This window comes from Caloenas nicobarica, chromosome 1 (assembly GCF_036013445.1).
Source record: "Caloenas nicobarica isolate bCalNic1 chromosome 1, bCalNic1.hap1, whole genome shotgun sequence".
Taxonomy (NCBI): domain Eukaryota; kingdom Metazoa; phylum Chordata; class Aves; order Columbiformes; family Columbidae; genus Caloenas; species Caloenas nicobarica.
Window position 1 is genome coordinate 70913987 of NC_088245.1, and position 25323 is coordinate 70939309.

At 41.1% G+C, this 25323-nt stretch overlaps 1 protein-coding gene across 1 annotated transcript; it reads left to right on the forward strand.

Annotated features, from left to right (window-relative positions):
• The first annotated feature begins 1432 nt into the window (after positions 1–1432).
• Positions 1433–2923, forward strand: LOC135986255 (potassium voltage-gated channel subfamily A member 1). Its single transcript, XM_065630178.1, has one exon. It carries the CDS (start codon positions 1448–1450, stop codon positions 2921–2923), a length of 1476 nt encoding a protein of 491 aa, XP_065486250.1. The 5' UTR covers positions 1433–1447.
• Positions 2924–25323: the final 22400 nt, after the last annotated feature.

Consider the following 25323-nt stretch of genomic DNA (forward strand, 5'->3'; position numbering starts at 1 on the left):
TTGGTGCAGCCTAAGACAGTGTATGAATATTTCAGTGTCTCACAGACAGACCTGTAAAACGATCGCTGTATTATTAAGAGGGGCGCAAGAGGAAGAGGACGAGGGCTGAGTTTGCCGCTGCGGTTTTTGTTTTGGTTTGGTTTTTTTGGATGCTGCTGCAAGGCGACTTGACGCATTCCAGCACTGGCTCCTACTCCTAACCGACGCATCTCACTTGGAGCAGGTAAGGAAAAGTCCCTTCTCCCCCCGCGCTGTTGGACTCTATTCTGGACAGTTTGGGTCCGCGATGTCGATCTCCCTCCCCTCGCCTCTCTCTCAGTTGTGTTCAGCTGCTACAAAGCAAGAGAAGAGATGCTTTGTTCCCCCCCCTCTAATCCCCCAAATTGGTGTGATGAAGTTGCCAGTGCTCAGCTAAATCTCTACTGTCTGTGAAGTGGGGAGCGTGGTGATCAGGAGACTTATTGCAGGAGCTGACCACGCTGAAGTTGCCTGGGGAGCCCTCCCGATGTGCTCAGGGCGCTGCAGGGTCCACATCGGCCCCTTCCTGCCTTGGAGGCCCCGGGTGCATGTCCAGGGATGTGTGGGAACGCGTAGGGCTCTGCATGTGCTGCCGTAGTGGGCAGAGCGGGATGTTCTTGCTGGTGTGAAAGCCAATCCATTGCGCCTGAGCGTGTGTTTGTGGTGGAGCTTGGGGGCTGGTTTATTCTGTTTCTCTCCTTCCTGGCAGCCTCCATCCTGCAAGTGAGCTTTATGCCTTCAAAAGCAGAGTATCTCCATCCCTCCCTCCCTCCCCGGTGCATAAGAGGAGAGGACCGGGGCGGGGTGGGGGGGAGGGCAGGTGATGAAAATTTGCTGAGTTGGCATTGCAAGGACTTGCCTCCCAGCCACCCCGCTATTTATCTATTTATTTGTTTGTTTATTTATTTATTTGTGTGTATGTGTATGTGCGTGTATGTGTGTGTGTGTGTGTGTGTGGTAACCTCGTGACAGCAGCTGCAGCGATGGTCAAGTCGGCGAGAAAAGTGGACGGATCGAGTTAAAGGCAAAAGGAGACGGCTGGGGAGGGGACCCCAGCCTGTGGGTGTACTCCATAGACCTTCAGCCTTCCGGCTTGGGGGACGGGACCCCTCACCTTACCTGCCCTCTTCCCCCCCCTAAAGGTACTTCTTGCCTCTTTCTTCACCCTCCCATCATCCCTGATGCCTCTCCTTTCATCCCACCTCTCGTTACCTCTTTTGGATATTTCCAGCCTTTAGGTCCCCCATCCATCCCTTCCGCAAGCTCTCCATCCCAACTCATCATCCCTCCCTGCAGACTCTGACCCTTGCCTGCCCCACCTCCACTGAATTACCCTGGGGCTTTCTGCTCCCCTTCATCCTCCTCCCCCTGTCAAATCCCTCTCCCTCACTTCTCCCCTGCCCCTGGGTCCCCCTTCCCGTGTGTCACCATGACCGTGATGGCTGGAGAGAACGTGGATGAGACTTCGGCGCTACCTGGCCACCCCCAGGATAGCTACCAGCCTGCTGCCCACGATGACCATGAGTGCTGTGAGCGCGTAGTGATAAACATTGCTGGACTACGTTTTGAGACGCAGCTGAAGACCTTAGCCCAGTTTCCCAACACTCTGCTGGGCAACCCCAAGAAGCGCATGCGGTACTTTGACCCCTTGCGCAACGAGTACTTCTTTGACCGGAATCGGCCCAGTTTTGATGCCATCCTCTACTACTATCAGTCTGGAGGGAGGCTTCGCCGGCCGGTCAATGTGCCCTTGGACATGTTCTCTGAGGAGATCAAATTTTATGAGCTGGGTGAGGAGGCCATGGAGAAGTTCCGGGAAGATGAAGGATTCATCAAAGATGAGGAGAGACCCTTGCCGGAGGGGGAGTACCAACGCCAAGTATGGCTCCTCTTTGAATACCCAGAGAGCTCTGGGCCTGCAAGAGTCATTGCAATAGTCTCTGTCATGGTGATCCTCATCTCCATCGTGATCTTCTGCCTAGAGACATTACCTGAGCTGAAGGAGGACAAGGAGTATACAGTGCATCGCACTGACAATACCACCCAGGTCTACAAATCCAACATCTTCACAGATCCCTTCTTTGTTGTGGAGACCCTGTGCATCATCTGGTTCTCCTTTGAGCTGGTGGTGCGCTTCTTTGCTTGCCCCAGCAAGACTGAATTCTTCAAGAATATAATGAACTTCATTGACATTGTGGCCATCATACCTTACTTCATAACCCTGGGTACTGAGATGGCCGAGCGGGAGGGGACTCAGAAAGGAGAGCAGGCCACCTCCTTGGCCATCCTGAGAGTCATCAGACTGGTAAGAGTCTTTCGAATCTTCAAACTCTCCCGGCACTCTAAGGGCCTCCAGATTTTGGGACAGACCCTCAAAGCAAGTATGAGAGAGCTAGGTTTACTAATCTTCTTCCTCTTCATTGGGGTGATCTTGTTCTCTAGTGCGGTATATTTTGCTGAGGCTGAAGAACCTGAGTCTCATTTCACAAGTATCCCTGATGCTTTCTGGTGGGCGGTGGTATCCATGACCACTGTGGGCTATGGTGACATGTACCCTGTGACAATTGGAGGCAAAATCGTAGGCTCCTTGTGTGCCATCGCTGGTGTGCTGACAATTGCCCTGCCTGTACCTGTCATCGTGTCCAACTTCAACTACTTCTACCACCGAGAAACAGAAGGGGAAGAACAGGCTCAGTTACTTCATGTTAGCTCCCCTAATTTAGCATCTGACAGTGATCTCAGTCGCCGCAGCTCCTCCACAATCAGCAAATCTGAGTACATGGAAATTGAAGAGGATATGAATAATAGCATAGACAATTTTAGAGAGGCTAACCTCAGAACTGGCAACTGCACTGTAGCCAACCAAAACTGCGTTAATAAAAGCAAGCTGCTGACTGATGTGTAAACAAAAAACCAAAATCCTCACTCACAGCTTGAAGACTTTAGTGACACAGTCACACTTTGTAGATGCTTTACTGATAGTCTTTGAATGCTTTATTTACCTCGTAAATGCATTGTTGCATTGCGAATCTTTGCTCAGCGATAAAGAAGCTTCCAGGATCCATGAAAGATAAGATTTTGTTTATTTTTAAAAAACATTTTCCACCTGGTAAATGATAACCATTTGAACTAGTTTAGTTTTAAGCTGTATGACGATAGACCTAAACTTTTCCTCTCTCATCTCCCTTTTTTTTTGATGAAGTTAACTTAAACTAAGCAAGACAGTTTTTAGAGCTATAAAGTATATGCATGGATTCCAGTAAAAATATTCTGCAAAACTGCACAGTTGCAAGAAAGTGCATCAGAATAATAATAATAAAAAAAGGATTAACAGAAACCTGCAGCAAGCATTTGCCATGGTTTTTATGAAGGAGCGCAAATTTTCCTTTCACACCCTATGTGAAAGATTACATACTTCCAATCTAGAGATTCACACAGCACCTTATTAGAACATACTTAAGCCTGGTATCTTTTGCGGTCCGTAGAAGAACTATTCCAAAAGGAAAATAACAAACAAAACTGAAGACAAAACATCTGCAATGCTGCTAAGTTCTCTTACATGCAGATGGTTTAAACACACTTTTCCTGTTCAGAACTGGATACAAAAATTTAAGCCCCTCTGTTGCAAGATAGCACAATGGAGTTTAATATAAGCATGTTTGAATTTGATACTATTTATTTTATAATCGCATGCCTGAAACGTTACCTCAGACAATAGCAGATAAGCTTTCGTTTGAACTGAATCTTCTAAAAATAGGTCCTTTATCTCTCTTTTTTCTCTTCTCTTCTCTTCTCTTCTTTTATTTTCCTTTTGATTTGCATTCACCAGAAGTGCACTCCTTAATTTATTAAATCATTGACTAGTAATTTAAAGTACTGTATTTAAGTGCGTATGTTAGTCAAATGGGAACAATAACTTTTGGAGATCAAAGCATGTTCAAATATTCAGCATTATGGCCTATTTGATTAAGGTGTAACTTGAATTAATTAATGCATGAATTCAATAATAATTATAAGAATAATAATATTAACAATAAAACAAAATTCTAAAAAGTGCTTGATAGACCGAAAGCCTGAATGAACTGATTAGAGAAACCTGATTATTTTCCTGCATTGCTCAGGGAAATGCTTTGGCTTTTGTCCAGGCGTTGCCAGAAAGGAACACATCCCATCCCTTAAAGAGAAAGCTATATGGAAAATTAAGAAGTCAAGTTATATATAGTAACACCTAAAACCTCGTATCCTTTATAGTTGAAAGGTACAGATGCATGCTTTTTGGTGCATTCTCTGAATGTAAATGAAACTTATATGCATCCAAATTGCAGCAACTGGTTTCTTTTGCAGTCATTAGTTGAGATTTTTTTGTATTCCCCTAAAACTCACTGAAGAGACTCAACAGATTGATTCAGATAGTTGCACAGTGCCTTTACCTTATGTTCCCTAAATTGCTGAAAGTGCCTCCAGGAACTGAGCTGATCAGAGGTTGCAAAAGAAAGGGCAATGCACCAACACACTGTTAGGAGTGTTCTGTGCTGTCTCCTGGCACAGCACAGAAAGGGGTAGGGAAACAGAGAAGGAGCAAGTTTGAGTGAGAAGGATGCAGAAGAGGTGGGCAGAGACCACCAGCGCCCATGGGATACCTTCCTTACACAACCAGCCTGATTCTGCAGGGCTCAGCATTTGCTTCTGCCAAATAACCATAGTTGTGTTTATGCAAGACTTCAAGTTTCCCTAAGTTGTCTATAGAGACATCGCTGCCATCATTGTATCTGCCCTACCTTTCCCTGAGATGGCTTTTTGGGAGCCTGTCTTAGCATGGCAGGATGCAGGAGGAACTAAGGACCAGCATGAACTGCAGCATCGCCCGGTCGGGAAACCAGACTGCAGTGCTGTGCTTTTTTTTCTCTTGGCTTCCCCAGCAGGTATGTGGGAGAGGCTTTCTGATGCCTTCCCATTCCTCCCTTCTCCACCCCCTTTCATCAGTCTGTCAGATCTTAAATCCCATCACAGATCCTTTGAGCCGTATTCTTCTTTCTGGTCCCTAACCTTACCCTACTTCCACCACCATCTGTTGAAGGAAGCAATGCTAGAAGAAGGTAACTTCTGCCATATGCCAGCCTTGACTGCTAGGCCCTGGAAGATAATAACTTTTGATCTGAACTAATGTAGGCACTAATATTTATTTTTTAAGTGAACAAGGTTGAGGATATTCATTCTGCACTTAGCATGTGGCCAACTGCTATTGAACACTTCTCCTTCCACATTTTACAGATCCTTTCTTGCCCTATCTTTATGATATATGTATATATGTGTATAAATATATATGTGTGTGTCTGCACATGTGTGTGTCACACACATACGCAGACATACACATATATAAAATCAAGGCACTTAGAGTTAAAAAAGCAGCCCTAACCGCAGTTACGCACAAGCCTGACCAGCCAGGTTTCCAGAAAGACTTCACTTTATTTCTCACTATGTGGCTTCTGTCAGTCTTAATGATGAGAAAGCAATCAAGAACTGAGGGAGCTCTAGCTCCTGCAAGAAATGCGAAGCATCAGATAAAACAGGGCATTACATCCTCTAGGTAGATGTTGTAAAGCTTCTTTCTTGTTCCCCAGTCATGCACCTGCCCATTGTACACCTCTTTCCCCGTTAAATTCTGGTGGTCCTGATCTTTCCAAACTCTTGAATTCTAGGGTATGACTTCTCATGTCAAGATGGACTTGAATGTTTCACTCAGCTTATAAAACAACCAACTGACTAAACTAAATAGCAATAATCCATTCAGTGCTGTGGGGCTGTTGATCAGAAAGTGGCATCTGGGAGAAAGAGCTTCACTTTGGTAGTTTAACTTTTGCCACAGTTGGATATGCGCACCTTAGTTTAATGAGCAGAATGATAATCATTCTGCATTTGTAAAGACAAAAGTGCTGCACACGGCATTTTTTCTTCATCAGGAGACCTGGATGGATCATTAGGACTTGGGTGGTTTTAGGAGCCTGAATGTTGCTTTGTCCACTTATAAATCATTGCAAAGGATCTCAATACATATGGAGTACAGGAATTAACCTCATGTAGCATAGCCATGCATTTTCTACAAGTTTGACACAAAAAAATAACAACAACAAAAAGCTCTTACTCCCTTTACACAGGAGTGCTGAAATGTCTTTTTGGGCCTGAAGGTGCACTTAGCAAATTGCCTGTTCTTACCACTAAGCATCCCTTTCTCTCTCTTTCTTTCTTTCTCTCTTTCTCTCTTTCTCTCTTCCTTTCTTTCTCTTTCTTTCTTTCTCTCTTTCTCTCTCTCTTTCTCTCTTTCTTTCTCTCTTTCTTTCTCTCTTACTCTCTTTCTCTCTCTTTCTCTTTCTCTCTTTCTCTCTTTCTCTCTCTCTTTCTTTCTCTCTTTCTCTTTTTCTTTCTTTCCCTTTCTTTCTCTCTTTCTCTCTTTCTTTATTTCTTCCTCCCTTCCCCTCTTTCTTCCTCTTTTCCTTCCTTCCTTCCTTCCTTCCTTCCTTCCTTCCTTCCTTCCTTCCTTCCTTCCTTCCTTCCTTCCTTCCTTCCTTCCTCCCTCCCTCCCTCCCTCCCTCCCTCCCTCCCTCCTTCCCTCCCTCTCTCCTTCCCTCCCTCCCTCCCTTCCACCCTTCTCCTCCTCCTTCTCCTTCTCCTTCTCCTTCTCCTTGTCCTTGTCCTTCTCCTTCTCCTTCTCCTTCTCCTTCTCCTTCTCCTTCTCCTTCTCCTTCTCCTTCTCCTTCTCCTTCTCCTTCTCCTTCTCCTTCTCCTTCTCCTTCTCCTCCCAATTTTGGCATGTTTCTTTTGCCACACATGAGGTCTGTGGGATCATTTATGTCAGTGAAAGAGGACTGGAAATAAGCTGATGGTAAATTTAGTGCATCTCTATGATTCTGTGATCTCTGAACGAGTCAAGAGACCTTCATTCGGTTGGTAAGGACCTTTCAGAAGTGATGCACATTTTATGCTGGACAGAGAAACCAGTAGATACAACAGTTTTAGTTGGGCTGTAGTTTGATGAGGCAAGGCAGCTAGTCCAGCATAATGCCTCCTTTACCAGCCACCGCTCTCTGTGCTTCTTAGTTGCCCCCATACAGCTTTTTCTTCCTCCACTCAGTGAAAGGGATGAGGGAACTTCTCTGGCGCGAGCAAGGCAGCAGTGCACTGCAGTGCAGAGGCAAGAATGGAGAGGCAGTGGGCAGGAATCCCATCAGCTGGTGTCACTGCCAAAATTCCCCATCTGGTCCTACCGTACTTAGCTATAGAGCACTAGGGAGCAGGCAGAGAAGCAAGGAGGAGGGTGAAAATGACAGGTTCTGTACCCCCTTCCTTTACAGAACTGAGGTTGCTGCCAGACTGTCAAGAGCTCAAATCCTCTGTGTGGCAGCTCCAGCAGTGACAGTAAACTGGATTTACTTGTCTTCACAAGGAAGTTAGAATGCAGTAAGCCAGGCTGTGAGTTCACAGCAACCTAGCAAAACCATGTGGATTTCCTGCATGGAGTCTCTTTAGTTTTATCTCCACTGAGGACTTCAGGAAAGCTAATCCGAATTAATGAAAGGTGCATATTTAAAGTAGATTTGTTAAACTGCTTTAAAGCCCAGCATGGACATTCTGTTGCAGTATAAAAGCAACCTTAATCTGATTTGGGGTCATTCTTTTTGGAAGGAAAGTAAGCCAAATTAAATTAAGGCTGCTTTAATTCTGAACACAATGGGGCTTAATGCAGTTTACCTCATCTGCCTCACAAGTTCATTCAGATAGATAAGCCTTTAGCAATCATTAAATGTAATGGAGCTGACCCCACCTTGCAGGGGGTGGCTGGGCAGAGTGTGGCCATGTGCTACAAAACGCTTAGTATGTGAGTGCTGGAAATTCACAGCCTGGCTTACTGACATGTTGATCCTGGTAACAACTCTAGTGATGTCCTTCTTTTGTTGCTGGTTTACATATCTGTAGGTGTGAGGAGAATCAATCCTGCTGCCTTCTGGGAAGTTGACACTCATCATGGCCCAATGAAATTAATTTCCACTTTATGAAGTCTCTAATTGTGCGCATGCTTAACCTGATCATGTTAACTGTTGATCATGTGGACAAGCATTTGAAAGACAGTTTGAAGCACTAGAGGCAGGACAAAATTCAGCAAAAGTCCTCTTGTTTTCAGTAGTGATTTTTCCCAAGTAGAGATTTCAGGCATCAGACTCCTCTTAGCAAATCAGGTGTGTATCATTCATTTAGAGGCTGCATTGGCTGAAATCAACAACTGGAGCAGTAGCAACATTTATTGAAAAATTTTTTACTAAGAGACAATTGTTTTTATTAGACAGAAATACAGAAAGCTTGTTTTTATTATGAGAGAGCTGAAGCCCAAGTGTAATATAAAAACATAAAAACCTGAGGGCACGTTACTTTTTTCCATAGTTCACACTTGGACATTGCAGTTTCTTATATGCACATATATTAACCTAAATAAAAAAAATACTAGGAGAGGAACATCTGAAATTTATTAGAAAAAGGTAGAAAGTTGTGTTTCAGAGTAAGATCTTCTGCATACATATGTATTATATGGAGAGAACATATTCCTTTCCAAATATTAGCTTGATATCTGTTTTTAGAGGGGTGCCATTCAGGATTAATTCATTTCCCCTAATATAAAGAAGAGGGAGGTACTGAAACTTTTCCAGGAATGGTCCAATCCTGTAGGCTTCCAGCAGCCTGATGCCACAGATTGTCACAGTAATTTTAGACTCGCAGGAATGCAGAACCAGCTCCAAAGTGTGATTTACCCTCCTTAGCCACAGAGCTGGATGGAATTTGAAAGCTGTCCTTGCAATTGTACAACAGGGCAAGTTTGTTCCAGACCTGCCTATCATAAGTCTGCAACAGGTTTCTTTTCCGAGATGCTTTAACCAGGGTCATACATTTCAATTTTGGTTGGACTTTTTTCAGGCTTTCCTTCCTTTCTTTTTTATTTTATTTTATTTTATTTTTTTTTTCCCCCTCTGGATTTACTTAATCGGGTGTAGAAAATGTATTTTTCCTGAAATGCACTTATCAAGTATTCTTAAAGGTGTCAGTATTAGTATCCGCAAAAATGTAACTTCAGGGTGTTCTACTGTTTCACTCAATACAGGTGAACTTGCCACTGGTGAGGTCAACAATTTATGCTGTCAAAGCATAACATGCTTCAGTATTTTCAAAGGAAATAAAATGAAACTGAGGTCTTAACTGAAATTTGTCTCTAAGTATCTGTTAATATCTATGTAATTCTGTATATTTTACCTGTTCACAGGCTCCAGCAAATGTCACTATGAGTTATAAAAAAAAAAATCATCTTCCATTTCTAGTTTCTATAATAAAATGAAGATGTTGCATTCAGTTCCTTTAGGTGCATCAGTCTTTGATCCATGTTATTGTTTCAGTGACATTTCTATAATGTAATTGGGATCAAATATATATTTTACTTTTGTACAAAAGTAAAAATGATATTTTTATGACTAAATTCAGCAAACCTTTACCTATAACCTGCTAGATGAAACCTTTTTTTTTCCTTTCCTTTACATGTAAGCCATTGTTTTTTGCAGTATGTTAGTTTAAAATGAATAAATAACAGCTGTCGATAGAACTATGTATGGCCTCTCAGACATACCTCTGATTTTAAAGATCAAATATTACCAATGTGAAATAGATAAACTAAATAGTCTCTATATGAAAGTGCACCATCAGGGCAACAAACCATTTAAGCTGACACAGCTGTACTTATTTCCACCATTTACAAATCGCTTACACTTTGGGTCAAGTATGTACTTCGTTGTCACATTACAGGTCATTTTACTTCCAGTAGTGAAATTGTTTGACTTATCATTTTTGGAACATCTGATGTTATGAGTTCTTGAAATATTTGAAATGCATAGTTTTCATCTATGCAATTTTACCTGCTTCTGTACTTGTTCATCTGTTCATACTTGGCATCAATTAAAGATAATTTTTAAGGATCTTACCCTGGATTATTCTGTCTGGTTATTTTCTGGAGTCTGGTTTCTCTTCTGTCACTATTGGCCAGTTCTATCCGAAATGAGTGGTTGGTTCATTGATGGTTTTCTTGTTGAATGGTGTAAGAAATGGCAACGCAGTGAGTGGGAAATATGGCTGTGAGCTTTGAGAGGCTTGTAAATGTCAACCCCAGCTTTGCAGTACAATTAATACAAGAGTTGGGCTTCTATGGACTTTGTATCTAGCCTTGAGTGAGCAATGTTCTGGGGCCAAACTCTGCTGCCTTCCCTGCTGAGACAGCACCCAGTTCCACCAAAAACAGTCAAAATAAGATTAAGCCTACTGATTGTGCTCTCCAAAGGCTTGTGAGTATCATTTAGCATCTTATGGCTATTATACATTCCTGAATCTGAACCATTGCCTGTAGCATTATCATTTAAGTGCTGACTTGAAATCAAGTTTCAATCAACTGTGTGACTGATCATTGTGTTTGTTTTGGGTTGAATGTAAGCAAGTCACACTGACTTGGTCTTATTTTCTTTTGAAATTTTTTTGTGTTTTTTCAAGGTGCATTTCCTGCAAACTGGTCTGATACAGTCATGCCTGCCATGTCTCAATATTGTATTACATATAAAGAAGGCAATGACATAAAGCTAATTATGTTATGCCAAAGGTGTTGTATATTAGAAGTACATCTATAAAGACTGCCAGGTCTTTCTGTAGATAGGTGCAGTTTGTAACAGTGGGATGCATATAGAGTGCTGATTACATATGGTGAAATGAAGTGAAAATATCCTAGCCTTATATGAAGCAGAACATTTTGCATGGCCTGTCATGTGATTTTACACACTTATTTGTTTTGCATTCTTGGTCAAGAAAAGCTTTTGCCAGTGAAATCCTCGTTCATCAAGAGCTTCCAGTATATTTAGTCAGTCTTATTGAATGTCACTTATAAATTGACAAAAATTGTTTTGTTGAGCTGATAGTAAGGATTTGGAGTTATCAGTCTTAAATGGGTCTGGTCCAACTCGTTTGTCTGTTAGCTGCTCTGTGGTGGTGTTCTTAATGCAACAAGGTGCTCATGTCCATGCCTCACTTCAAGAGTGTGATTGTTGTCATTGAGTTTGTTGGCTCTAGGTGTGTCTGAAGTCTTATTGGTTCTTCCTTTTTTCTTTTCTGTGTTAAAAATTAAAATGCTTGTTTATTGCCTCTACAGTATCAACCTTGTCCCTTTTGTCCTCAGCAAAGCTCCTGTTGCATTGTTTGGATCAAATTGTGATATTACTGCGTAACCTATTTTCCTGAATTCACAATTCACTTGCACTATAACCTGTTTCTGTATCCCTCTACTGGTTTCCTCCCTTCTTGGCCACACTTCATCTTGTGAAATACTGCCCCCAGAGCCTTCACTGGTGAGGTCCTTCATGGTCTGTCTCACAATCATACTTAAAAAAAAGAAAAAAAAAAAGACCTTGCCTATTTCCATCTGTGCTGCTTCTTCTGTGTGGAAAATGCTCCTGACAGGTTCCTTTGGCCATGCTGCTAACAAAATAACATCTCATACTTTATGATTCCTCATCTTCTCCACAACCCGTGCAGTCACTGTATCCCCCTTGCATCCCCCTTGCTATATGTTATGCTGGGATATGTACTGTGATGTGGTCAGTTTTGCTAAGTAGAGATTTTTCAAGCAGATTGACATGCATTCAGGAGCAGGTCCTAGGACATATTTTTTGCCCTCTGAAATAACTCCATTAAAAAAGAAAAAAGAAAAGAAAAGAAAAGAAAAGAAAAGAAAAGAAAAGAAAAGAAAAGAAAAGAAAAGAAAAGAAAAGAAAAGAAAAGAAAAGAAAAGAAAAGAAAAGAAAAGAAAAGAAAAGGAAAGGAAAGGAAAGGAAAGGAAAGGAAAGGAAAGGAAAGGAAAGGAAAGGAAAGGAAAGGAAAGGAAAGGAAAGGAAAGGAAAGGAAAGGAAAGGAAAGGAAAGAAAAGAAAAGAGAAAAGAAAAGAAAACAAGAAGGAAAAGAAAAGGAGAAAAAAAGAAGTTGTGTACTGGGTTAGTTGAGTCCCTGAGTTAATTTATTACTAATTCTCGAAAGTAAATAGATGTGTGGATTTTTTCTCCCAAAATGCAAGTCCTCCTATCTTGTCTTTCATGCTTCGTCAGTTGCAAAAATGTTGTGTATTGAGTCCTTTCTTTGGTTACACCTAGCTGCCTCCTTATCTTGTAGGTTTTCTCTGAAGCAACCTACATGGAGGGAAAAATTGTGGCTCTGCAGATGTAACTTAGATAACAGACATGTCAATTATCCATGGGATAGGCTTCTCTTTCTTTCTTCTTCAGCTGCATCAACACACAGGTTGTAAGGGAAGCAAAGGCTAGTTCAGTAGACTTTCAACACAAAGAGGGAGAGAGTCAAGGTGCTCTTTTTATATATTGCTTTCCTTATATAATATTGATGATTTCAACATGAATTTGATTTACCTAACAGTCTTGGAATTTACTCAGCCTACATGTACTGTTTGATTAATGGATACAGCGTAATTGCTTTATGGAAACATACGAATCTCAGATGTGAATACATACTCCCTTGCCATGCAGAAACTAGATATTTATACTTCAATGAACAAGAATCCTAATACTCCACACCATAAAATGACTCTTACCCCTGAAAGCAAAAAGAAACTTTTCTCACAGGTGTGCTGTTACCCACTGTTAAAGTTTTATCCTTTAAAGCACCTGGAGCAGCTGCCTCCAGGGACAGCAGTCTAAGTCAGATGGCCTGACTGCCAAAGACAATCAGACCATCTGATTCAGTGCTACCCCTGAGAGCAGCTGCTGTGTACTGCCAAGCCCTGCAAATATGCACAGGGAACTGTTGTGCTCTTGAAGTAAACCAGAGCCCACAGAAGTAAACAGGAGTGTATCTTCTCACTTCAGAAGGCTGTAGAAAGACCATGATTTCTTGCTCCCCTTCAGTCTGCTAAGAAAAGAAGATGAGAAACGTTCTGTACTCAAGACTTCTAACAGGTACTTTTAGAGTTGCATTATATCCATGGTTGGTTTGAAAATCAAAGAAGCTTTAATTAGCACAATAATTCAATCCACTCAGCTTCTCTAACAGCTTCCTAAAATACCTCACATTTTATTCCAATGAGAAGACAATTATGACTCTTGAATAGAAAGCTTTTACAGCTGGAAGATGAAAATGTAATTGTAGGTGGTATGTTTGGTGACCTCCTCTCACTAGGTAGGAACACTAGCACATTTGGCTTTTGAGCAGGGGATCCTGCAGTTGTCACTGAATGTGATAGAGAGAGTTGCATAAAAAAGGCTGGATGATCCTTAAAAGGAAGACAGGTTGAGGGCAAATGTGTTTCCTGGATCACCATTTCCATCCTACCCGGTTAACAGCAGAGTGTGAGAAATAGCAGGTTCACCTGTATTCAGTTCACATCAGAAGCCTGCTATGTGACACCCAGTTGCAACGTGAAGTGGGGTTTAGTGTCCCACAGTTACCTAGGCTGATACCATTGATACAGCTTACAGTCACTTCAAAGGATTTAGTTAATCACCTTTGATTTGTACAAATAATAAGAGGGCAAATGCCTGAAGGCTTGACAATCCAAATGTACCTGCTTTAGTGGGCATATGTGGGGGGTTTCCTTTGTCATTTCAGTCCCTGGAAGAATACCTCGTATTTCTCATCTTGATACGTACAGACACATTCACCAGGGAAAGAAGTGGCTAAGCCCACAGTTACACTCTCTGGTAGTGCACACATCCACATTCATGGAGTCACATTCTACTTTTACAGTAGCTCTATTACTTTTTGTAGAGTTGTTTCTGACTGACAAGGAATACATAGGGCCTGAATCAGGCCCATAGATCAGTATAAGACTAAACTCTATTAAGAATAATTAGTTGTGAGCAAGACAGAAACAACAGCCATCCAAAAATCTAGCTCTCCAGACAAGCAAAGGAAGGATTCTCCAGGTATTTTCCCATGAATACTGACAATGCAATATAGACTTGAATTATTTTTTCAGATTGGAAAAGTTCTTAACTATTGAATAATTAACTCATTACTGCTTGGCCCTTCCAAACACAAATCTGCACATAAAATTCTGCACTAAGTTCTGAGTGAAGGATCTTCTAGACTCTTCCATTTGGTTCCCTACACGTTCTGGATTGATGGTGGGAACTGAGACTACCAACAGTGTCCTACCTCCAAGTGGAATCACTGGGGCAATGATAGGTGTTTAGATGTGTCTTTGCCTTCTTCTGGTGATTTTGAACTTTCCCTTCCATTTTCAGTGTGCAGTATTCCTCTTCAGCCCCAAAAAAGCCAATTCCAGCTTCCGAGAGAGGTAGCTTTCCTCCGATTCCTTTTCTAGTTAGGCAAGTGTTGCTATGAACCTGGTTTGCTAAACTGTGACTGTAGCTGTGGCTTTTGGTGCAAATAAATCACTTGCAAATGTTCCTGAAATATTCAGAGATATATTTCCTGCTGCCCTAATATCTGCACCTTCAATTAGTGTCATTAAGTTCAGTTGCTTCAGTTGCAAACTGTTTTTTTAAGGAATTTGAATTTGAAAAGGTAATAGGGGAAATTAATATTTCCCAAAATGTACTTGAATGGCTTCATCCAAAAGAGGGGAAATTTTTTAAACTACTTTTTTTTTTTCTTGAATTGAGTTATCTTGGCATTATTTACTTGGGAAAGAATAAAAAATAAAAAGGATCTCTATTACTTGGGGTACATGCCTTTGTTATGATTATTTAGATGATAAAAATGGCTAGTGTTCCAAGAGAAGAACATTTACCGCTAATGGGGCTTTAACATAAACTCGTGATACTTAATATTTAAATCCTGAAGAGGGCAAGATATGAATATTGCAGGAAGATATGCTGGGTATGTACAGTAGCAGCACGGTGTTTAGAGGTTAGTATCTCGGCAGCATGGTGGCTTTGCAGTTCTGGAGTAACAGCCACAACTGGTCATTTGAGTGCAGTAATGCAACTGGAACTGAGTGTTGGCCACTGAGCTGAGAGTTAAGACCCCAAAGTCACGCTGGGTCATTGGTTCAGTGAGGCAGTGGTTCAACAGAAGAATGAGTTGACTTTTAAGACTAAATACCAAATGATATATCTTTTTGCCTATAAGAATAATGCTTGTCCTGAACAAATTTGTTCAATAAATTGTCACGAGCTAACACCTTCCAGTGGCCACGCTGGCTTCTGTCGTTTTGCACCTTTTTCCTCTATGCCCTTGTTTATCCTCCAGAATTTGAGATATAAAACTGGCACGAACCAGAACACTGCCATGTTTTGTGTGCTGTGGCTAGTCTGTCAGAAACACCATTGTATACCCTGAGGTATTCACCCTTAGGTGAAATTTGTTTGGCAAGTCTATATGTTTGATGTGGAGACTTCAAAGCTGCTGATTCAGTCCTTTTGAAGTAATGCTGAATTGATTTCCAACATGGCAGTAAAGGGCAGATTGTTGGCACTTGGGACTAGAAATGCAATAAGATCTTGGTGTCATTAAAGGCTGTGATTCCTTCCTGGTGTCTGGGCAGAACTGGAGTTCTGCTCTGGTCTACTTTGGCTTTGTGTCTGTTTGCCATCTAAATATTTTATGTGCTGTTCTCGTCATTTGGTAGCATTCCAGTGTGCAGACATGTTTTGTCTCAGAAGTAGCTGCATTTCAAAAATGGAAAGGTAGCTTGTGTGTCAGTTTATTAAATTGGTAAAGGGTTTGGGAACTGTTCAGGATGACACATGCTATGTTAATATAGGGTATCAATCTATATGTTGGAGGATACTAAACAGCAATCTGAAGCTATGGTAGTCAATATCTTCAATTATTAATTAAAGGTGGTAAATGGAAGCTGGCTATCGCTGCATAGTATACAGCCACTATTGCTAATGCATATTCAAAGCATGCATTCTGTCTGACAGGGCTGTGATGTATATTTCCTGGTCTTCAAATGTCTGTGATCTCATCCATTTATGACACTTTAAAAAGGCTGCTGAAATCCACCAATATAAAGAGCAACTCAGTCCTGCTTTAGAACCAATCGATATACCTCCACAAGCCCACATCCCAGGTTGGAATATCTGTGGTTGGGAGACAGACAGCAGACTGGAAGGGTGTTGGTCTTCTGATTTCTGTGTCTCTTTTTGGTAATACCCATTAAGTTCTGACTCCTATGACTTGGATACCAAAATGAATGTGAAGAACTGAGATTTCACTTCCTGCATCTTGTGCAGCTCTTTGCTCCTATATAAAATTAAAAAATGTCCTTGTACAAATCAACACAACTTATCTCTTCTGAACTAGCCAGATGAGGGTTTTTCTTTCTCATTCATATCTGATAACGATTTGCATGAATAAGAGTTTTCGTATGGCCAACAGGGAAGAATCTTGCCAATCAGGTTCCACTGCAGTACAATAAACAGGAAAAAATCCTTCTTTTAAAGGAGAGATGTTTCAAAGTGACACCATATACATTTTCATCTATTGGTGTTTTGTGACTCTGGACAGTGTTCTGTGATGTATGCTTTAGAATAATAAAATTAAAAATTGGAGGCAATGAAACATATATATGAACATCCTTTATTTTCCCCATAGGCCTCATAACCATGATGCTGTTTTAGTGAAGACAAATTCTTCTCTTTCAATGTGCATAGATTTGAACTTAATTTGGAACAGTTTATTAGAAATACAAGTTATTACTTGATAATTAATTCGATATTATCTCAGATACAGAAGAAATATCAGCTTTCATGCAGGCATTTACGAAGCAAGCTAACTTGTTAATCCCTACTCTTCTCCAGAGTTTTTTTACCTCTCCTCTGATAAAGCTAGTGTAACAGAATCAGAAGATGTGATTTACCATAGTGGAAGTTAATATACTCCAGGCTTTATTTGCTTTTACAAGAAAGCCTAAAACCTCCTTCAGATAAATATTATCTAGAAGTGTAGGGGAAGAAAGTAACTATTTCTCTCGCAGTAAATCTCTGCTGTGATGCTTCAAATCTGCTCTTGTATCTTACTTGGTGCTGAACATTGTTAAATACCTATACCAGTATTTTTTTCTACGAACATAACCTACATGCACTTTGGAGGTTTTGTTAGTGTACTAATACCACTGAATCTTCTCTAATCCAGTCAAAAGTGAACTAAAACTTGCACCCAGCTTCAAGACTTCTTATACTCCATGTTGAAACACTGATGAGCAGTGATGATGATAAAGCAATTAAAGCAGCTGGATCTTTTCAGAGTGGCATGCCTAGTAGGATGTGACTGACTCCTCTACATCTCACAGAAAGTTATTAGATACATCTCCTGGGATTTTTGGATTGGTCTTTGGGGCAGGGGAGGGGTGGGGAGATTGAGCTTTTTACCACCTGTTTTGAGACACAGAACCTGACCAGATAATGTTACAGTCACAGAAGAGTCTCATTTCATTTTAAACAACCAAAAACCTTGCTGCACAGAATAGCACAGGTGGTTTTGGCCACTTGGCTCATGCTCTAAGTCTTCTATAGCTGGGAAGGGTACATCAGAAATTGACTGAGCCTAGCATGAGGCATTGGCTAAGCCAGAGTTTCCTCATTTTCAAGGATGGTGCCAAGAGAGCGAATGAAGCCTCTGTCTCTGTAGCAGGAAGGCATACTAAGGTCCACGTAGATGCTCAACTAATTTAAATGAGTTGAGTTCCAGGGAAGCCAGTGGCCCCATGAGATTACCAGTGTGAAGAAAATGACCAGGCATCAGCCATGAAATTGTAGTACAAAAGCAGCTTACGGCAGCAGAGAGCAATTGAGGGCATTCGTCTGCGAATACCCATGCATTTCCCAGCTGATCTTTCCAAGTGCCCTAAATTCCGCACCCCTTAATATGTAACTGAGCAGGAATTATATTAACAATGACATGTGGAAAAGCAGCAGACACTTTTGTTTCAATGATGTTCTGTGGTTAGTTCAGATAAAAATTGTGTGTTTGTTACCCACTCAAGACATTGATTGTTTGTGTGAAGCACTAAGTGAAATGGAGCCCTGGAAACCAGGGTGTAACTGCACTGAAAGTATCAGTTAAAACAAGGGTTTTTTTTTTCATAATCTTGGTGATTAGTGTTTAAAATAAAACCCTCTCTGATTATTTCTATTCAGTAACATCTGGAGTGAGACAAGTGTTTTATGGATAAAAGGGAGAAAAGCTCTCTGGCTCATTTGTTTACATACAACCTGTGTGAACAGGATCTCTCTGGAAGTTGAAATTGTGACTGACAGGGAAACAAAGGTAAAAAAAGGTCTTGCTATTTGTCATTTGTTTGAACTTTTCCAGGGTAATACTTATTATAGGATGTATAGAAGACTGGTTTATTCTTTGCTGTACTCTTTCTTTCAAGATTTATGTTGAGTAATATGAAGTAAATCTCAGGAGAAGCAGTAAGATATTCATCCTTCAACAGGTCTGCTAGGAAATGGATTCAGTAAATGTCTCTCTGCTCATAAATATTGTACAGAGACACTATATTGATAATATGAGTAATTTACAGTCTACCAAATAATTGTTTTAGTCTTCCCAGTCTTTAGGATGCATAGATACATAAAAAAGCCATGTCTACACATACACCGCCCAACACAAATCACCAGAGTGATCATTTGCTCTGAGAAAGGGCTGCCAACAAAACCGAATGCCATGCCCATCTTCATTTTGTAGTGGAAAGGAGAGATGACTGGAAACCACTCCCAGTGATCCCCTTCTTTGCAGTTCTCCAAGGAACATGGTACTTGACTTACAGCCCCTGGCCACATGGACGTTTTGGTGTGTGGCTCTTGGAGTCAACAGAGTTTTGTCCTCTTAGGAGGGTGAAGAAATGGTGTGGTATAAAGAACAGTTGTGTAGGGCATCCTGGTCCTTGCCCACCTTTCCTCTTGTTTCCCCTCCCCACCATTCCCGTCACCTTCCCTTGTGTTCCCGTTTTCAGAATTGGTACTATACGCAAATATTTCTGTAGCCTGTGGTACTTACCCTTACTCAGAGAACTCAATGTGCTTTCCTAGCTGCAAGAACAGGGCCTTGCTCCATCTTATTCACGTACTTTCTCTGTGATTTAGACGTCCTGCAGCTGGTCTGGGTCATGGCAATCTCCAGGCTAGTAGGGAGGGATCATCGCTCTGGACTGATGCAGGTGAGCAGCATGGCAGGCAGCAGGGGAGGAAAGTATAATGTAGGGAAGACAAAGCTGATTTACTTTTTTCTGCTTCCTCACATTGGCTTTCCAAGGACATGGTTGCCTGTACTTGGAGTTTTATGATATGGGAGGAATTAATATATTGACTCACTGAGTGCTAGAAAGGCCTATTTGCCATTCTCTTTGCATTCTTTCACAACGAGCAAGTGTAGTTCTCAGGAAAACCAGTGATGAGGAACAATGCTGTTTTCATTTGTGTTAGTCCAGATATTGAAAGTCATTATTTTTTTGCTCAGCTGTAGTAGAGAATCACAGAAATGCTGAGTTTTGACGAGACCTCTCAAGATCATTTAGTCCAACTCCCGTGGCCCGAGCAAGGTCTCCTAGAGCCAGTTGTAAAGGACCAGCCCCGGTGATGTTTTGAATAACTCTAAGCATGGAGACTCTACAACCCCTCTGAGAAGTATGTTTCACTCTTCAGCCACCTTCACATTAAAATAAGTGTTTTCTTTATGCTCAGGTAGAATTTCTTGTGATCAGTTTGTGCCCATTGTCTCTTGTCCTGTCACTGGGTACCACTGAGAAGGGTTTGGCACTGTATTCTTTACACCCTCCCCCATCAGTTGTTTATACACATTGGTAAGGTCCTTCTGAGCCTTTCCTTCCCCAGGCTGAACAGTCCCAGCTCTCTCAGCCTCTCCTGGAGCATATGGCAGATGCTCCAGTCCTTTGATCCTCTGTGGGATGTGTGATTACAAGTGGAACAGTGTGATCACAAGTAACTATGCATTCAGACGGAGGCATTTGGAGGCCTGTCTCTGCACAAACATGCCAGATTAGTACCTTGGAGTCTGTCTCTGGCTGGTATGACTGGTAGTCCAGTTGTCTGTCTTTCTGTCAGTAGAGGAACCCCAGTGAATATACATGTAGGACCATCTAAGTCACATTATGTATATTCTCATATGTAGTCTCATCTTGATTTCTGGTACACAGAGACTGCTTTAAAGCTTAAAAGGTGAGGTTCAGCATCTCTTTCAAAAGTTAACCAGGTAGTTACAGTAATGAGAAATACTCTTGATATATAGATATACATACATACACACACAGACATATTCTTTTGGATATATTTCTTTCTCTGAAGGTCAACTCAAGAACCAAAATGCAAAATCTGGAGGCAAAATCTTTCATGATTCTTGTCCCTTAAGGAATTATTAACATGAGGGAGACCCATTTGATCTGATGCTGATTCAATTCACTTAAATAGAGTTTATTCTGTGTAGTTTTACATATATCAAGAATAATAAAATAAGAGCAAAGATGCTAATTCTGGGAGTAAAGGTTCTCAGGACTGGACTTTCAGTAGACCAGCAGTCTAATAAAACCTGCGAGATTTATAACTACCTCGAACGCACAAAAACTCTCAGGTAATGGGAATTGCTGTAGATCCATTGATTTCCAATGATTTATTGCAGTTTACAGTAGATGCAAATTGGTCTGGTGATTTCAGCAGCAAAAATAAGTTGGAGAGAGGAGGGAGGAGATGGATGTGTAGGTTATTCAGCCAGCATTCCCACCCCTTCAGTCTGCACACACATATACACTAATTATTCTTTAGAATTTAAGTTTGAGATAAGTAGACTTGAATATATAAGCATACTTATTTAGTATCCCTCTAATCACATGCCTATCCAACAATTTCACTTGAAAAAGAAGATGCATTTCATTAGAAAAAGTACAAAGCCTACTCTTTTTTTTTTTTTTTTTTTTTTGATTCTGCTATTATCAGAGGTGGGAAATATTACACATTAACAAAACCATATCCTTCATGTCAAAGTTTTATAGGAACTCCCGACTGCAGTGCATTGTAGCAATGGAGGCTGACCAATGAGCCCAAACTAGAGAAGACAACAGGAACATGTGACTCATAAACAACATGTCAAGACACGTCAGTGCAATCAAGTTTGAAATGTCTTCGCATTAGACTATGTTTGGGAGAAATTGGTAGTGAGGTGGTGGAGGACACTGGCTGATGTGCCATAGTATGTGTAATGATGTCAGACACTAAAGTAAATTTAATGACATCAGATACTTAAAGTATTTAAAGCTGTCACGCAGCCAGAGTTAATCTACTGGTTGTGCTTCCCCATTTTTTACAAGGCTGATTATAGAACCAGAACAGATGATGTCATATTTAAGCCCCTTGTTTCCTTTGAAAATGTCAAATCACTTGGATGCCTTCATCCACACTGTTTGGTCCAACTTGCTTGAGTTGGACTCAAGACAGAGGTAAAGGTGCTCTTTCCCTCATGGTATCACATGGATGGTGCAGACAGCAAGTCTACCCGCAGCTGTGTGAGGCACAGATCCCAAGGAAGACTCTGCTTGGATGTCCTGGAAATGTCTTAATTATTTGTGTTTGCTGTTTGTGATAATTGCCGATGACTGCTGTGTGAGATTCAGGCAAACATTGAAAAATTACAGTCATCATAGCCCGAAGAGATAGTGGAAACATTGCTGTGAGTTGATGGCAGTATGAAGCAGATGCTGCCATTGTAAAAATCCAGGCAAAGAGAAAGGACGAACTCTACACTGGAATGCACTGTTGTCAACCGGTCATGTCTTCATTTTAGTCAATCGTTGACTATGAAGGAGAACATGGACAGAGTTATAGGCTGTGAGCTTTGCCCTCAACTGGGACTAGCAGTCTCTGCAGAATCAGAAGAAAAAAGGATGCTTAGATTCTTCTGATTGAGGGCATCTTTTGTCCTGAAATCTAATTTCCAGAGGAGTGGAAGGAGGGGTGCTCTTTTTTTTTTTTTTTTTTTTTTTTTTAATTTAGTTGCAGAAGTTCTGATGCAAGTGTAAGAGTCAAAGAAAATAAAGAAGGGGTCTGGAGTCACACAGAACACAAGTGTGTCATTGCACAGAGCTCACTTCCCAGCTTACCAGACAAAAGTAAGGAAAAAACACGAATCTTTGGCCTAAATGAAAAGATTAAAAGCGTCCCTTCCTGGAATATTGGTGGTTTCACAAACCAGCAGCTGAAGTAGAAGAGAGAGGAGCTTTCACTTTCCTCAGTTTACTTACTTTCAACAATATAAAAAATCTCAGCTGGGGAGAACTAGCTGGAAAGCTTTTCGAAACATGCAAAAACATGACTTGAAGCAGAAGCTTTCTCTTTTCTCGAGAAATTTTCAGCAAAATACCCAAACTTTCTGATGTTGCCAGGATAAATTTGTCTGCCAAAAAAAAACCAACTCCCAAACACAAAAATAATTTTGACTTCTAGTCTTATTGACAATTACCTTTCTTTGAGAGTGAGAGGGAACTGAAAACCAAAAAAAACCTTCACACATTTAGCAGACCTGATTCTAGTGAGAACCCTGGTTTATACAAGTCCTTACCCATGAAACCAATTCTTAACATATTTACTGCTCTCTGTTCCCCTCCCAAAGAATGGGGTTGTGGAGACCTGCTGCAGCCCAGGCACAGCTTCTCCAGAGAGTACCACCTCTCCTAGCTCCAGTCCAGCTACATCTTTCTCTGCCTGCTATGGGGGAGATAACAGCTTGTCACAGAGAGAATATAACTTACTGGAGGGTCAACAGGGGAGTCTTGATTCCATAGATATGTGACCAAAATAGTTGACATAGTCCTTCCATGGTAAAACTGGTGGCAGCTGAAGGAAGCCTTGTGTTTGCATTACATGATGCAGTAAGGGGCAACACTTATTCCTATTGAAACTCAGAAATCCCAAGGGCTTTAGAGACTAATACGAGTCTGTAAACCTCAGCATTCTATAGACAAGCTAATTCACCTTTATCCCACCTTTCTGCTGAAAAAGGCTTTGACTGAGAATTTTTAGTCAATCTAAATGATTATTATTTTGTTATTTTTCAGGGTTTACATGGCTCGTAGCCATAAATTTCTAGCAATGGGAATCCAATCAACATAGTTATTAGGCATAAAGAAATGTACTGCTCCATGAATTGCTGCTTACCCGTTCTAAAGAGTATTTTCATCTCATCTAAGAGTAACTCCTGATTCATCTAAAAGGTCCAAATTCAATCCCCTGACCATGGGACATTTGAGTTCCCAGTTGTGCTGGTTTTATAGGAGAGACAAAAAAACCATGGCAATCTTCCTTGCCATTCATACATCTTCAGAGAGGGTTTAATCATTAGAAACCATGACATCCTAAATTTTCTCTTATCCAATATCTTTTTGCTGTAACTTTTCCCTGTAGTGTATGACAGTTAATTCCCCACCCTGCTCTTTGTCTCTTTCAAGTGCATGACAATTGCCTCTCACTTCCCTTGGGTTTTTTACTTTCCATATGAGAGAGACTGGGTAGATCTCTGGAAGCAAAAGGGGGAATAAAATTAGGGCAGACTGATGGGCAGAAATAATTTCTTCTTAAATAGAGCCCTTGAAGTCTTTTCGTCACACTTGAATGGAATCGTTCCAGGTTGCTGCTGTGCTTTTGATACGGATGATTCCCAAAATCAATGCAGTAATTTGAGGTACGGTCTCTCTGTATATCTGTGCGGCATGTCTACACAGTGCCAGCTGGAGAATCTATACCATGTTGCTATTTGCAGCCCTATGTAGACATGGACCTTATGTCTGCAGAGAAGCTGCATCTTAAATTAGTTCATTGACTTCTGGGCACTTCATTTCTGATGTGGCTGTAAAGCTGTTTCTGGGGCTCCCTGGTTAAGTGGGTATCTTTGCCCACTCATGCATTTCCCTGTTGTTAAGGAAGTTTCATGTAGACAAACCCTGCAAGGGATACTGGCAGCTTGGCCGTATCAGGTAATGGAGTTTATACACAGCCTGTGAGAATATTGCTAATCCCAGATCTCTTGACACTTTCTTCTAATGGTCCTACCCTTCTCCCATTGAAACTATTAGCTTCTGTTTACAACTCCTCTGTATTTTGCATTGTTATTTGATACCCACTCCATGAAATGTTTCCAATGGCTGTGCTGATGGGGTACTATTTTTACTCTCAGTCTGTATGAATGTGCTGCTTGGCCACAGCAGGACAAGGAAGCACAGAATTGAGTTTTGTCACTGACTTCTGCAGAAACAGTATCAACCTGCCATTCTTAAATTCAAACTGACCCTCCCCTCAGCCCCTGGGGCTATTTTTCATGTCTTTATTATGCCAAATTATTTTGAAAACTGGGGGTCTACTTTAGTATTGATGTACTGGTCAGTGAAGAATCAGATTTTGTGATTACTTTATGGGATTTCCAAGATGGATTTCATGGCTTCTGTCTACCGTTCTGTTTTCTCTTGCTGTCCAGCTGCAGCCACTTCCCTCCTTTGAAATCCGAGTATTTACACTGAGGTAATTAAGAAGCTCTTATCACCACCAATGTGTTGTTAATGCACTCTGATACAGTGCAGCCCATTGCTACTGTTCCTTTATACAATTATACTTGGTTTTCAACCCATTCATTATGTCCAAGTTATATTTCAAGCATAATTTTTGAGACACTGACAGTGCTTTGCTGAGAATCGCCTACACTGCATCTTCTGCCTCCTTATGCCTATTCATGTTGTTCTTCTGTCAGAATATAAAATCAAGTCTTTCTAACATGGATTTTGCGGTTTGGGGCTTCTTTTCCTCTAAAGTAAAACTATGCTGTAAGCACCCTTGCATCAGCTCAGAGGTATATTCTCCTGTGAGTACATAATTACAGGTCCTGCTGGCTTCAATGGGAGCTGCACAATGTGACCAAGTGCAGTTATATCCTCACAGTTTGCAGCTTTCCTTTGATTATTGTTTTCCATTGAGAATGCAGAGGCAGGACTTGGCCGGCTTGCTTCTTTCATGTTTGGAAGGTCAGATATTGCAGTTTATATATTTATTTATATACCAGTTTATGCTCCTGGTACTCAGATCTCCTGACTTTTTGCACAGTCTATCTGCGATGCTCTTATTAGTCTAGTTTCTGGAAGGTGCCTGGCAGACTCCATGGGCATTCTGTGATGCACGTTGGCCTGGAACAATCACAAATTCGTGTTGGTGTGAGATAGCCAAATGGTCCTTGGTAATTTTTGGAACCCTAGAAACACTGGAA

Coding starts and splice junctions, on each gene's coding strand:
- LOC135986255 (XM_065630178.1), top strand. CDS start 1,448: ATGACCGTGATGGCTGGAGAGAACGTGGATGAGACTTCGGCGCTACCT.